This window comes from Sorghum bicolor, chromosome 2, assembly GCF_000003195.3.
Source record: "Sorghum bicolor cultivar BTx623 chromosome 2, Sorghum_bicolor_NCBIv3, whole genome shotgun sequence".
In the NCBI taxonomy this organism is placed as follows: Eukaryota; Viridiplantae; Streptophyta; class Magnoliopsida; order Poales; family Poaceae; genus Sorghum; species Sorghum bicolor.
In genome coordinates, this window is record NC_012871.2 from 76674167 (window position 1) to 76689269 (window position 15103).

Consider the following 15103-nt stretch of genomic DNA (forward strand, 5'->3'; position numbering starts at 1 on the left):
ATCTCAGCCGCCTGATTTTGATCGGACGGGTCCTCGGGCAACCTGATGGCGCTGGACTTGGAGATATATGCTACAATTTGGAGGGTCTTACTGAAAACGTCTCTCTCAGCGTCAACCCGAGCCGTTGATACGCAGTACATCGTTCTTGGAAAACTCCCTTAACAAAGTTGGAATTGGAATTGCGTGCCAATTGAGGAGTCGGGTGAGCCAGTTGAGGACTCAGAGTCAGCCAGCCAGTCAGGTGCTTATCAAATGCTCTGAAAGATGAAACTGTAAAAGGATTTGCAATCGAGCAGGCACCTGTAAGCACAAGAACACCATGGAACAAGCCTACCATTTTCAATTTTCCAGCGGAAGAATCCTACGCTCACCAAGATACAGAGTTTCAAACTTTCAACGGGAAAGCTCAGTCTCAGTTCATTCTATCTGAGGCTGAATGCAACTATGGTTTACATGAACTCAATCATAAATTAGCTAACAAATCAAATGAGCTGCAACTGGCAGCAACCGATCAAGCAAACAAACTCCACTGCTGCACAGGATTACACTGATGGAGGGTTCGACTCCTTGGATTTCTCATCAGACGACGCGCGGCTCTCCGAGGTGGACTGGCGGAGCCCCTCGATCATCCTGATCACCTCCTCCATTGCTGGGCGCCGGTCTGGCGACTTTGCCGTGCACACCATGGCTATCTGCAGCATTTGTACCAGCTCCTCCTCGATGTTCTGGTGCTTCATCAGCTCGACGTCGAACACCTCGGCCGTCCACTCCTCCCGGACCACCGAGTGCACCCATCTCGGGAGGTCGACGACGTCGTCGTTCCCCTGGGTCTGGAGTGGGGCTTTTCCTGTGAGCATCTCCATGAGGAGGACACCAAAGCTGTAGACGTCGGACTTCTGGGTGATCTTGCGGCTCTCGACTGTCTCTGGAGCACGGTAACCGACCACAACGCGAGATGCATTGACCGGCACACTCATCAGTGCACTAAGGCCATAGTCTGAGACAGAAGGATTGTGATCTTGGTCTACGAGTACGTTAGTTGACTTGACATTGCCATGGGTGAGCTTCACGCCTCCTTCTGCGTGTATATGCGCAATTCCATATGCTGTCCCAAGGATGATCTTCACTCTGGAGTTCCAGTCTAATGGTGTCTTCTCAGTAACACCCCGGATACCTGTTGATCAAGAAAAGCAGCAAGAAACACTCATTAACAAAACAAATTGATATCTGAGTTATTTGGCGCAAGTTGCACTCTGTAGCATGAAAATGTCAAGCTATGTAAAAGCAATGCAAGTGCAGCTTCAGCCTTCGGCAAGTGGAAGATACACATATGAAGGTGAGTCTTCTTTCCAACCATATTGAAGAATAGACCCAACTAATAATATCTAGTCAGTGACATAACTTTAGGTGTTAAACTGAGAGAATTATAATAAAATGGCAGAGATACAGCAAGTTATGTGATTCAAGCTAAGCTTGTTGTCAAGGGTTGGCACTTTTAGGAATGCTGGTCTGTTGTTAGTTCTTGAATTGAGTATTGACAAATCACATCATTAATATTTTTGAAAAATACCACATCAGTAATATGTCTGTAGCAGTGAAAAAGCATACCATGCAACATGGCTGAAACACTTCCAGTGTCAATATAATCATAGACAATAAGCTTCTCATCTTTGGAATAGTAGTAAGCACGTAGCGGGACTAGGTTTGCATGTTTGCCCAACCTCCCAATGAGCTCCATCTGCTGCTCAAACTCTCTTTTCCCCGCCACAACATCTTTTAATCTCTTGACTACCACGACAGTACCATCTTCAAGTATAGCTTTGTAAGCCGTTCCATAACTACCCTTACCGAGGACTTCCGCAGAAGCTCTCAGTAGATCCTCCAAGTCAAAGCTATAGGTGCAACCTTCCAAGAACACTAACTTATTCTTCTCAGCAATTTGGACACCGCTACTGAATTCTTGCTTTGGCTTCTCACTCCTGGTGGCAGTACCCTTACTTTTGGAGTCCACATCAATCTCGTCCTTGCCTTTCCTCTTTGAAAAGCACACAATCAACACAACCACGACTAGCATCAGCAATGCAAACCCACCAACAGCAACTGCAATTATGAAACCCATGCCTAGTTTCTTATAATGATGGGGCGAAGGTGGAGATTGAGGCGATGAAGATGATTCAGGTGAGGGTGTTGGTGAAGGAAATGAGCATTCAGCTAGAGGTAGCCCGCACAGTCCAGGATTCCCTAAAAATGAACCCTTTGGAAATATCTGGAGCGAACGAGGAATTGAGCCTTTCAGTTCATTGTTGCTCAGATTTAGTAGTTTCAGACTGTGAAGCTTGAGATCAGGGATGGATCCAGAAAAAGAATTATCTTGCAAATTAAGAACAGTTAACTGAGTAAGGTTTTGTAAACTTGCAGGTACTTCTCCTGTGAAGGAATTGTAGGAGAAGTCTATTACACTGAGGCTAGGACTGAAGGAAGAAGGCAACCTTCCTGAAAGTTCATTGTGCTGTAGGTATATGGAACGTAAAGAAGGAAGTACGGTCACATCAGATGGAAGACTTCCAGTCAATCGATTAGACCGCAAGCTCAGTACTTGAAGAGAATCAAGCTTGCCAAGAGTGTTTGGAGGAATTGCTCCAATAAGACCAGCAGCTGGTACCCTCAATTCAAAAACTTGTGACTGGTCTGCTGAGCATTTTACACCATGCCATGAACATATTGAGGCATTTTTGTCCCAGTTGAGCTTGTTTCCATGATATACTGCAGAGACAAAGTCGAGAAGGGCTTGCTTCTCCGAGGCTAAGTCGGCTACAACCAAGGGGTTGAACACTGATAGCAGCAACTGTATTGAGAGCAGAATACAGAAAGGGCTCCTAAGATTGAGACAATCCATCTGATGAATTTCCTTGAGCAAATTAAATGAGCAGCATATTCAATTGCCTATATCAGGCAAAGTAAGCAACCCTGTTCAATAAAAATAGAGCATAATCAGTGACAAATGCTACCATACTGACATTAAGATGTCAAATGCAGGTGAGTGTTTCTTCAGAAGGCAACTGAACACATGTCAGCAATCATTGCATGTCCTGGACTTAACCCAAAAAAAAGGTGTGTTTAGGCAAAAGTGTGCATTCCTCAGCAAAACGCGTGGGGTAGCACAATAAACATTCATTTCCAGCAAGTGACTCATGACACTGACCAAGATACTTTGGAAAAGAAGAAATTCCCATCAATGTCTAATGATTACAGAGTTCTCATTCCAACCAATGCAACTTGCTTTTTCATGGTTTCATTATAGAATGCATGCCAAATGTATCATTTGAAATCAGTATGTATTACACGCCATCGAGAAAATTTTATTCTAAGCTTAATTTTGGTATATATATATCCCCCTAGGCGCACAGCGCAGTAGCTGCTGGGTATTTTACTGAGTGATGTGGCATCGTAAAAACAAGGTACATAAATTATACCTTCAAAGAATCGAACACAATAAAGTCAAATAAAAAACAGGACCTATAAAATCGTGGACAGAAAGCAAATAAAGATAAAGAAAGGGAGAAAAAGTGAAATGATCCGGTCAGCATATAAAAGTCAAAAGCATCAACAAAGTAGGCAGAAAAGAGGGAGCAAGAACAAAGGTGGACTCATCATAGCGTTCACAAAGATGAGCATGGCACATCATGTATCTGATGTTTATTACTTGTTCACGAGAAGGAGTATCTCAGGCTGTCATGGAGAGCATTCTTACACTGAGACGTAACAATATTGAACAAACAAATTATCATGTCGCAACTTTCTGCACTCTTAGCCTCTTAGGACTAACATGGAGCAGAGCAGCCTTACCATCTCATAAAGGGTTCTGCAACTATGGCTGTGACCACCGAAAAAAGACTAATGTGATCTGAGACGCCACTAAAAAAAGTTGAACAAAACGAGAGAGAAACAAAGGCACAGGTTTAGCTAATCTAACCTAAGCTAATTCAAATGGGAACTCGGGAAGATCCCACTGCCAGGAAGACGTGTATGTGGGAAACTACCGCACATGCCAATGTGCGCGGAGATTTACTGCATTGTTTACAGACTACAAGATCTAGATTCTAGAACAATACAGAGTTACTTAACCTCCACTTAAAGAGACCCTGAGACGAACCAATTCCTTATTCAAGCCAGCAAGTGACCTGGGAGCAGTGCTCAAAAGTCCAAGATCAACACCAATTAGCTGTTTGCAAGGATCCATGCATTTTTCAAGTGGTAGCTTGTAACTCCAAGAGCGAAACCCAAGATTGACCGCAGGCCATTCGAGGGTACGAGATTAAATTTATAGCTCAAGTGGGACTTATTTTATTTTGAGTCAATTCTAAGCAATAGGAGGAACATGCTACAGGAAGAAGAGAGGGAAAAAAACATCATAGCATAGCAGCTACTGTTTACTAGCATTAGTTACAGCTAGATGTCCAGATCCACCACACAGGTCGATACAAGAACTGGAACTCAAAAGGAGATCCAACGTTTGTCCATTTCAATCAAGGTAACTAAAACAGCAAGACTGAAAGGAAAAAGGGTTAATTTAGTGGAGCATTATGGATGTATGTGCTGCTTACAGCACCTGTCGTTTGGCGCCAAAGACAACATTACTGTAGAAGCATATATCCCAGCTTGCCTAAACTACCGGAAACAGGAAGCTAAACAGCGCCGCCAAACATCAATCAGTGTAGCTGAGCACAAAACACCCACTGATGCAGTAAGGTTCAGCTAAAATCATGAGAATACATACACCTAGTGGGGGAAATGCGTGGATTTGGGCTCCTATTCCCTGAGTACGCAGAGGATGTCGAGTCGTGGAAGGACAGGCAAAGCACCAACCTTTCCTTGACGGAACCCCTTGTGAAATCGAACACTGCAGAGGAGAGAAATGGTACGGTTGCATCAATTATTAGGAATTCGGCAGGCCAGCTAGTACAACTGAAACTCGAAATGCAAGGGCAAAACCCAAAACGTTCACCTCTGCCTTGTCTTTTTTAATAATGATGATGAAAAAAAAAGACACAACCAACACGGCTAAAAATCCTTCTTCTATAAAGTCTAATCAAACCAAACAAATCCATCATGCTCCCCGTCCCATTTCAAGAAAATTTGCTAAAGTAAAAGACGAGATTTTTTCCAGGGATGGGCGAAACGCTTAGCTAAGGTATGCACATCCCGCGAAGCGGCCTAGGAGGATGAGCGCGCGCAGGAAGAAAAACGCAAAGGAAGCAGAGCTCGGAGCAGCAGGGTTTCAACGCGGAGCCGGAGCAGAAGCAGAAGCCGCGAGGGCGAGGCGGGGTTTACCTCCGCCGGCGATAGCCGCCGGTACAGCGGAGCGGAGGGGAGCGCACCGAGAGCCGCAGCAAATGCGCGTGCGGGCTCAGGGCTCGGCCGTGGCGCGCCCCTGTCGGCAGGGCGAGGATTTGCGCGCTGCTGCAGTGCTGCCGAGTGCCGCTGGGGGGGGCAGGGGCTTTGTTGGGAGTCTGGGGAGACGGCAGACGGAAGAGGGGGGTCAGCTCCCAGGACAGGAGGAGAGCGACGGGACGGAGTGAGGAGAGAGAAAAGGAGGTGCATTAAGAGCTGGAATGAAACGGGGGCAGTAGCAACGGCGCCTCTGGCTGGCTGGGCTGCCTGAAGAAATTTGGAGGAAACAGTGACAGACAAAGTGCTGTACACTGCACTAGACACTGTGCTTCTACCAGGTACTGTAGCACTTTCGTTTGTTTATGACAAATATTGTCCAATCATAGACTAACTAGGCTCAAAAGATTCGTCTCGTCAATTCCGACCAAACTATGCAATTAGTTTTTATTTTCGTCTATATTTAATACTCCATGCATGCATCTAAAGACGAAAATAAAAACTAATTGCACAGTTTGATCGAAATTGACGAGACGAATCTTTTAAGTCTAGTTAGTCCATGATTGGACAATATTTGTCAAATACAAACGAAAGAGCTACAGTGTTGATTTTGCAAAATATTTTGGAACTAAACAAGGCCACTGTTCTAAAAAAATTTGCAAAACTTTTCAGATTTCATCACATCAAAAATTTTAGACATATGCATGAAGTATTAAATATAGACAAAAATAAAAACTAATTGCACAATTTGGTCGGAATTGACGAGACGAATCTTTTGAGCCTAGTTAGTCCGTGATTAGATAATATTTGTCAAATACAAATGAAAGTGCTACTAGTGAATACTACTGACCAATGATCATGCCTGGTATTTTTTCCCTGTCTTTTAGGCCTAGTTTATTTTTAAAAAAAAATCAAGATTCATGTCATATCAATTTTTACGACATATGCATAGAATATTACATATAGATAAAAAATAATTAATTATACAGTTTATCTATAATTTACGAGATGAAACTTTTAAACCTAAATAGTTCATGATTAGACAATAATTATTAAATAAAAACGAAAATTCTACATTAGCTAAACCAAAAAATCGCCAACTAGCAAGGCCTTAGCCTCTTTGATTGCATATTTAATTTTCTGTTTTTCATGCTTTTCTATAAAAGATGTACTGGTTTTTTGAAATTCTTATGAAATTTCTGTATTCTAAAGAGGATTTTAGTGCGCTCATGAGGTGAGAGAATTTGTGGCCTCCATAAAAAACTTCTATGATCCAAATTTTGTTTAACAAAAATACAAAACATGTCATTATAATTTTAGACACTCAATAGGATTTAAGTGCATTAAATAAACACCCTTGCATCGAATAGCTAGCTAAATGAAAAAACAACTAATTAATAGGGTCCTCTATAGATCGGATCCATTAGCACTAAAAATTAGCTAGCTAGTAACTAATATTAGTTGTTAATTTTTAGCTAGCTAATTTTAACGGAGGACTGTTTTGATCCACTTGCTAATAGGTGGTTGGACAGTGAGTTGAAGGTGCATATGAACTACTAGCACCTATTAGCAGTTCCAAAACCTACTAAATAGAATCAATAGTTAGCAGCCCTCCAGCTAATAATTAGTAAGTTTATCAGCAAATCTATGTGGATCCACTAGTACTAATTTAGCTACTAATTTGTAGTGCTAATGGATCCAAATATACCCTTTATTAAGAGCCTCTTTGGATATCAGAGCTAAAATTGCTAGTTTGCTACTAAAATTAACCCTGGTGTGTACTTAAATGGGAAAGCTAATATATGGGTTAATTTTTAATCAAATCTCCAACTAATTGTTAGCCAACTAGCTAGCTAACTTTAGGTTTGAGGTAATTTTAGCCCAACTAATAATTAGCTCTATCTTATCCAATATGTTCTAATTTCATATATCTTTTAATCTAAAATGGTAAAATGTTATGTTTGTTGGATTATGGAATATTCCTAATTTCTATATTGTTCCTTCTAACTAACGAGCTAATGATTGGTAGGAAGGACACAACACAAGATATACACACTATACAGATATAGGAGCTTTGTAGGGTTTTCTCACTCTTGATTTTGATCCTAAGAGTGTCTCTAGTAGTTTTGGCTCCGGCTATATGGTGGTTCATCACTTGACACACTATCCAAGTTTCTTTAAGTAGCTCTTATACCATTTTTTCTTCTCTGTGGTTTGGACCCTGATAGATGGGTTGCAATCTTGAAAAATGCAAGAGCGATAGACGAAATAAGAGGCAGATGCTAGCATACTTTCTTCCCTTGCCCTTCTCTCTCTACTCTTATAGGACACCTCTAAAGATGACTTATGAGCTAGCTCTAAGCAATTTCATATCAAATAGAAGTGAGAAAACCTATATCTTGAGATCAAGAGATAATCTCTACTCTAAGAATATGTGAAGTTGTCATGTGTGGCTATTTAATTACATTATGAGCTACATACTAAAAGTTAACATTATTAAAAAAGTTGTCTTAGAGCTAGTAACTATCTCATGCATGATGTCAAGGATGCCCTGAACATGTGTACTATATACCAACCCAATTAAGTCTCTAGCCACCTAGCTATAAGTAGTATGCGGCCATTAGTGAGGGCTACTCCTTTAGTCCCAAGAGCATGTCATTCTGGTTTTCTTCTAAGCCAACCTAATTTATTAAGTTTGGTCAAGTTTATATTAAAAAAAATACCGAATTTTATATCACCATGTAAGTAGCATGCATTAATTTACTATGAAAAATATTTTTTCATAGTATTACTTATTTGGTGTCATAAATGTTATTAACACTTAAGTATAAAGTTGGCCAATAAACCAAATGAAACCTCGACATGATTGCTAACAATCATAACAAGCTAATCAAGTCTGCTACAGCAGCTGCTTCCAGTGGTACTTGTTCTCCTTCGCCACCGTCACTTCATTCAGCATGCACGACCGTTGATGGAACGCAAACCGTCTCTGCCTGCCTGCTCCACGGCCAACAATGCAATCTCCAGATAGGAAGAATCAAGAGATCCTCTTGCTTGAACTGGAAGTTGCATCTCAACCCGTCAGTTGATCATTTTCTGTAGCAGATGCAGATGCACCGGTTATTATTGCAGAGGCATATACGTTGGTGCAGCAGCGTAGTACGTACGCGCAAACCACCCCAGACTGGACGGGTCCCCGTCGCTAACGATCGAGCTATAGGCCGCCTTCATTTGGGGCAGCTAGCATTTCCTAGCCGTACGTGTTGCAAGCTGACAGTGGATCATCGATCCATGGAGGTGTTGGAGGGGTCGGTACGGTGGTGCCTGCCTTGGACCTGAAGAATGCACGGAATGGGCGGGCAGCAGAATGGCAGATGGAGGAGCTGTCCGGTCCATGTCCTGCACTGCACTAGCTGCACCACCATTGATCCATAATCCATTCACCGGCCGACAATCACAGTGGCTGGTACTGGGTACGTGGTGGTAGCTAGGTTGGTACGAGCTCTGGTCCATAGCCTTTGCCTGTGATGCATGCACGTCAACATGGCGACTTAAGTTGTAAAAAAAAAAAACATGGCGACTTGTCATTGCTTGCTGTTGCGTTCACATGGTTTAGGGGGTGTTAAAAAGATACTGTAGCGTTTTTGTTTTATTTAGTAATTAGTATTTAATTATAAACTAATTAAGTTTAAAAGATTTGTCTTGTAAATTATTCATTTTAAATTTTATAAATAGTTTATATTTAGTACTTTGTGCATATGTCTAAACATTTGATGTGGTGCGAGCTAAAGTTTACTACGACGAACCAAATTAGCTATGTTGCATGGAGTGAGTGAGTGAGTGAATGACAGTGCAGGACTTGAGTTCGTTTGTAAGCAGGGTACGGTAGCAGTTTTACAGCAGCTGGTGAATGGGGAATCAAGAGGCAGATTGCTATGGATATAGCCCTGTTTTGGTTTGCCCTTCTAAATTTTAGTTGCTCTTAAATGATTTAGCCCCTTTTAGTCACTCTAAACTGAGTAGGGAGGATTAAAGGCCATTTAGTCCTATTTAGTTACAGTGTTTAGGTAAAAGTGACTAAATAAAACTAAATAGGACTAAATTTAGAAGCTGCTAGGTGAATGAACCAAACACCAAATAATTGTTTCCTCCAAGGCTACAATCCCCCTCCCTTCGAGGTAACTTAAGGAGTATAGTAGGAGTCAACTGGCTGTTGTTTTGTCAGTTTGCTCATGGAATCCTTAACGAGACCCCCCCCCCCCCGGCCCCGGTTTAATTTAATTATTCAAAACTGTTGTCCATCGTCTACCATTGAGATTTTCATTGTGGGGTGACATTCAGATATAAGCACAAGCACAGACCTCGCACTCTGCTGTGCGTGCATTGTCAACTCTCTTTCCTTGACAAATTGCTAGCATGTGTGCAAACAGTTACTACTTTAATTCTTTTTTATTTGCAGTGGAAAAAAATTACTTGTGTGACTTCCAGCTGCATGCATGGTTGGTGGTCAAAATTGACAGCGGCACACGTGTTGCGGATTTGTCAGCATCTTTCGGAGCCGGAGTCTCCGGGTTATATATATGAGGGAGTGATCTTTTTCCCCAGTCAGATGAGAGGCAGCGACGTCAATGCGCAAAGCAGATACATCCGGCTGAAAGAGAAATATAATCGATTGGAGTACACCCCCGGTCGCAGCTGGCTTAAGAAAAATCCGGCTCTGACGAAAGCTACTCTATCTTCAGCTAATTGCCCAGCCTTGGTTAGGTACACTCAAAATCCAAAAATTTTACAAGATTTCTCGTCATATCGAATCTTGCGGTATATACATTGAACATTAAATATATATAAAAAATAACTAATTGTACAGTTCATTTATAATTTGCGAGACAAATCGTCTTTTGAGCCTAGTTAATCTATGGTTGGACAATAATTACTAAATACAAATAAAAGTGATACAGTTAAAAATCCAAAAACTTCTTAAATCTAAACCAGGCCTAAGGCTAGGAGCAGCTTGATGAGAGCTAATCCTATTCAATATATATACTCGATGTCAGACGATGGCGTTTGGTTTTGTGGAGCCATCATGCATCGCTGTGACTATGACGCTGTGTGCATATCCATGCATCTTTGATTTTCAAAGCCTCGCGCGTCAAACCCTACACACATGGAGACCTATGGATCGAGTTATTGTCGGATGATGTGCATGTATATCGTCGTGAGCTGTGCGTAATGCAGGATTCCATGCAGCCTTCTTTTCTTTCTCTCCTGAAAGCCATTCTATCAGCCCCCCTTTTTTTTTGGTAGCCGCTAGTACGATCGAGCTAAACAGATTCTAGCGTAGTTGGATGGTTGGAACTAGCGTTAATTTGAATGCAACGAACAACGGCAGTGTGCACATGCTCTTGGCATCTCATGCCAGTGTGGAATCTTCTCTGCAGGCACAAGTCTAATCCAGAGATCGATCAGTAAACAACAGGGATTGGGGTTGTTGGCTAGTGGCTTAGGTCCTGTTTAGATTGGAGATGAAAATTTTTGGAGTGTCACATCGGATATGTCGGAAGGATGTCGGGAGGGGTTTTTAGAAACTAATAAAAAACAAATTACATAGCTCGTTAGAAAACTGCAAGACAAATCTATTAAGCATAATTAATCTATCATTAGCACATGTGGGTTACCGTAGCACTTAAGGCTAATCATAGAGTAACTAGGCTTAAAAGATTCGTCTCGCGATTTTCAACCAAACTGTGTAATTAGTTTATTTTTTTATGTACATTTAATGTTCCATGTATGTGTCCAAAGATTCGATGGGATGGATGAATTTTTTTTTTTGAATGGGGAACTAAACAGGGCCTTATTAGCAGGTGCGTTTACACTTGTTTATGCAACTTCCCAGTGGGTCAGTCTGGTGCTCTAGCCATCAGCTGGTTCTCAGGAAGAAAACAAAGCATGCAAAGACAGTTTCAATTTCCCCAGGAAAAGACATACACAAGGCTACGACAAGCTAGCCAAATTTTTTTTAGCAAATATATTTACTCTATATTAAGCCAAGAAGATCCTGCAGGTAGGTATTGGAACTTGGAAACATGCATATATATGGTTTTAGCTTATTATATATAGTCGTTCTAATCATGCATGGCGGATGCCGCCAAGAGAATGCTTGCAAGAAACAGCATGCCGGACCGGGGTCCGGGCTCTATCTATATCTTGACTCAACGAGAATATCTCTGCAAGTGTACATACGAGATACGATACGATACGCATGCTGCATCATGCATATGCATGCATGTACGCACGTTGTTTGTTAGCAGTCGGATATATAGCTAGCATCGGCGGCGAATGTTCAATGATGATGCGACCAGCGACGACATACGGTCCTGATCTCGACATTATTTCTGTCATGTGGTATACTACGCACACTTACATACGTACATATGTTATTTCATCTGCACGTGCGTGCCGGTGTGACTCTCATCATCCTTTTTTTTCGGTCGCTACGGCCCTATTTAGTTTTCATCCAAAAACATTGTCCCATCACATCAAATATTTAAACACATGTATAAAACAATAAATATAAATTAAAATAATTAATTGTATAATTTATATGTATTTTGTGAGATGGATATTTAAGTCTAATTATATAATCTATGATTGAACATTAATTGCTATAATTATATATAAATGTGCTTACTATCATTTTTTGTTCTTTTCGTGAACTAAACAAGCCCTTAACGACTTTTTGTGTATGTGTTAGCGCTGTAATTGTAGTAGCAGTTGTATGAGTACAAATGATGGTATGTGACTAAGGGCACTCACAATGCAGACTCTATCATAGAGTTTAAAGTTATTTATTACCTCGAACAATGTAGACTTAGAGTCTAAATAAGACTTGGAGTCTTATTTTTTCTACCTCTTTCTTCAATAAATATGCTGCCACATCAGCAAAAAACCATAAATAGTATGTAATTAATTGTCTTGGACTCTGTGATAGAGTCTTGCATTGTGAGTGCCTAAGGCTGTCTCCAATGGGAGACCCATTTGGGAACCCAAACCCAAAATGGGTCTCCAACACAATACCTATAGCCTCCAACAGAGTACCCATACAGAAAACCCATTTTAGGTATCAGGAGAGGCATAACCCAAATTTGGGTATTCTCTCTCCTCGAGACCCATTTGCAGAGAGTGTTTTCTTTTATGTCTCGTTGCTGGAGAAGACTAAAAATAAGTATAGAATCTTTTACCTGTAGCGCTACCAAAGGATAAATGAGTCTTGTATTTTGGGTGATGATTATAGTGTAAGGCAGCTTTGATTGTGTCGACTGTCGAGTGGTTGAGCGGCATATGGTCGCGCACTGGGAATACATAGAATGCACCTAGTAGCATTTAAGTGCCGCATTTTTCAGCTGAAAAGTGGCATATGATCACTCGTTTGTTGCCTGTAGGACGTGTACGTCGTGGTACCACCGGTGTGATTCCTGCAGAACTTGACCATATCTTCTTGAACAGAGACCTGCCGCATTCCAGAAAAAATTTATAGAGAAGTGCTCCAGTACTCCTCTTCTAAAAACTGCACGGATCTCAAAGCATCTATCTAATTAACTAATTATTTTTTAAAATTATCTTTTACCGGGTTTCACCTGAGCCCATTCAAGCCCGGTCCATGCCTATCCCATACCCAAGACGAACCCTAAAACCCCTTGTTTTCTGTTTTCGTGAGGTCCGGCAAGGAGCAGACTGCAGACTAGTATGTGTGGGACTGGGACGTGTCGCCGCTCCGTCCTCCTTATATTGCAGGATTGTGTAGCTAATCGTCCGGTGCGTTCGTTTTGTTTTAGTGAGGTCCGATGACACTTACAAAGAATAGAATGGATCAATGCTGTGGAGAGCCAGGGGACTGCGCAATGCACTCGCCATCATGGCGTCGCCGTACGCCGCTGGAAAGCCAGCGCTGCCGCCCGCCGGCGCCGCCACGGAGAGCTCGCATGAGGAGGTCCACATCTCTTCCTCCGATGAGTCTGCTCCTTGCTTGTGGGCTAAAAATGGGGTGGGCTTGAATGGCCTGGGGCCAGGCGGGGGCAGCTAAAAATAAATTAGCAAAATAATTTAATTAATTATTAAATGAGCCGCTTTAAGATCTGTGCAAGTTTTAGAAAAAGGAGTACGGGAGCAATTGCCAAATTTATATAATTTTGTACATACCTAGAGACCTTTTCCCCCCTCGTGTCGAGTAATAAAACTAAAGAAAACAGATGAACCGACAGATCGACTTAGGCCTTGTTTAGTTCAAAAACTATCAAAAATTTTCAAGATTTCCCGTCACATCGAATCTTAGGACACATGTATGAAGCATTAAATATGGATAAAAATAAAAATTAATTACACAGTTTACCTGTAAATCGCGAGAAAAATCTTTTGACCCTAGTTAGTCTATGATTGGAGAATATTTGCCACAAACAAACGAAAGTGCTACAATATCCGAAGCCAAAATTTTTTACAAACTGAACAAGGCCTTAGGCATTGTTTAGTTCCTGAAAAATTTTGCACAATTTTTCAGATTATATTTCCTGTCACATCGAATCTTTAGACGTATGCATGGAGTATTAAATATAGATAAAAAATAAAACTAATTACACAGTTTGGTCGAAATTGACGAGACGAATCTTTTGAGCCTAGTTAGTCCATAATTAGATAATATTTGTCAAATACAAATGAAAGTGCTACTATTTCTATTTTGCAAAATTTTTTGGAAGTAAACAAGGCCTTAGTGTGTGGTCTAGCTCTCGGTAGCTCCAAAATGTTCGTGTGTGTTTAATCCATGGATCAGGATCGCCGTTATCCGTGACAGAAAGGTGCATCATATGGGTGCAGACTGCAGAGCGAGCTCGCCGATGACGTAAGGGCTGTGTGTGCTGAGAATAGTATTGGCAGTAGTATCTAGCATGCACTGTATTATATATGTGTATTATTTTGTGTCGTAGATATTAGGTCTTGTTTAGTTGCACCTAAAATTCAAAAAAAAATCAAGATTTTTCCAGTACATCAAATCCTGCGACAAAGGAAAAAGTTTACGTAACCCCCTCAACTATACACGGTGGACTACTTAATCCCCTAAACTATAGAACTGGATTTTCTATCCTTGAATTTTCCAAACTGGTCAAGTAACCCTCTCAAATAGTTTTAGATGGTGGTTTTGCTATGGTTTTGCTTTTTTTATTTTTATTTATTTACTTTTGCTGAATCTTTGAAAAAAACATAGTAAATCACAGAAAAATCATAAAATAAAAAATCTAATTTTGTTAGAATCTATATGAGTAGATCTACACAGTAAAGATATAATACAATATACTTTAATACAAATTTTTTGTTGTAGCTTTAAACCTATGAATTATTGCAATTAATTAAGCATAGATTTAAATCTACAGTAAAAACTTTCTAGTAAAGCATATCATATTATATGTTCTCTATGTCGATGTACTCATATGGAGTCCACTAAAATTAAAATTTTCATTTTATGAATTTTCTATGATTTAATATAATTTTTTAAATATTTAGCAAAAATAAATAAAAAAGAAAAAGACAAAACCACCATTCAAAACCGGCGAGGGGGTCGACCAATTTTGCAAAGTGTAGAAAATCTGGTTTTGTAGTTCAGGAGGTCAAGTAGTCCACCCTATATAGTTAAGAGTGTTATGTAGACTTTTTTCTTGCGACAAATGTA

General features: G+C 40.7%; 1 protein-coding gene across 3 annotated transcripts; it reads right to left on the reverse strand.

The window, feature by feature from the left end:
- On the reverse strand, positions 321–5562 carry LOC8078562 (probable inactive receptor kinase At5g58300). Of its 3 annotated transcripts, none has more exons than XM_021452708.1 (4): positions 5332–5562; positions 4867–4900; positions 1609–2967; positions 321–1174 (listed from the first exon to the last, which is right to left on the reverse strand). In XM_021452708.1, exons 3-4 carry the CDS (start codon positions 2894–2896, stop codon positions 543–545), a joined length of 1920 nt encoding a protein of 639 aa, XP_021308383.1. In that variant the 5' UTR covers positions 2897–2967; positions 4867–4900; positions 5332–5562; the 3' UTR covers positions 321–542. The 3 variants fall into 3 exon arrangements, with proteins under 3 accessions (XP_021308383.1, XP_021308382.1, XP_002463400.1); XM_021452707.1 differs by having other exon boundaries at positions 4780–4900; XM_002463355.2 differs by lacking the exon at positions 4867–4900.

Bases quoted from the DNA above. Each gene is read 5' to 3' on its own strand.
- LOC8078562 (XM_002463355.2), bottom strand. From the start codon at position 2,896: ATGGATTGTCTCAATCTTAGGAGCCCTTTCTGTATTCTGCTCTCAATA. The intron at 1,175-1,608 runs GTATGCTTTTTC...CTTGATCAACAG, and splicing joins TGTTTCAGCCATGTTGCATG to GTATCCGGGGTGTTACTGAG.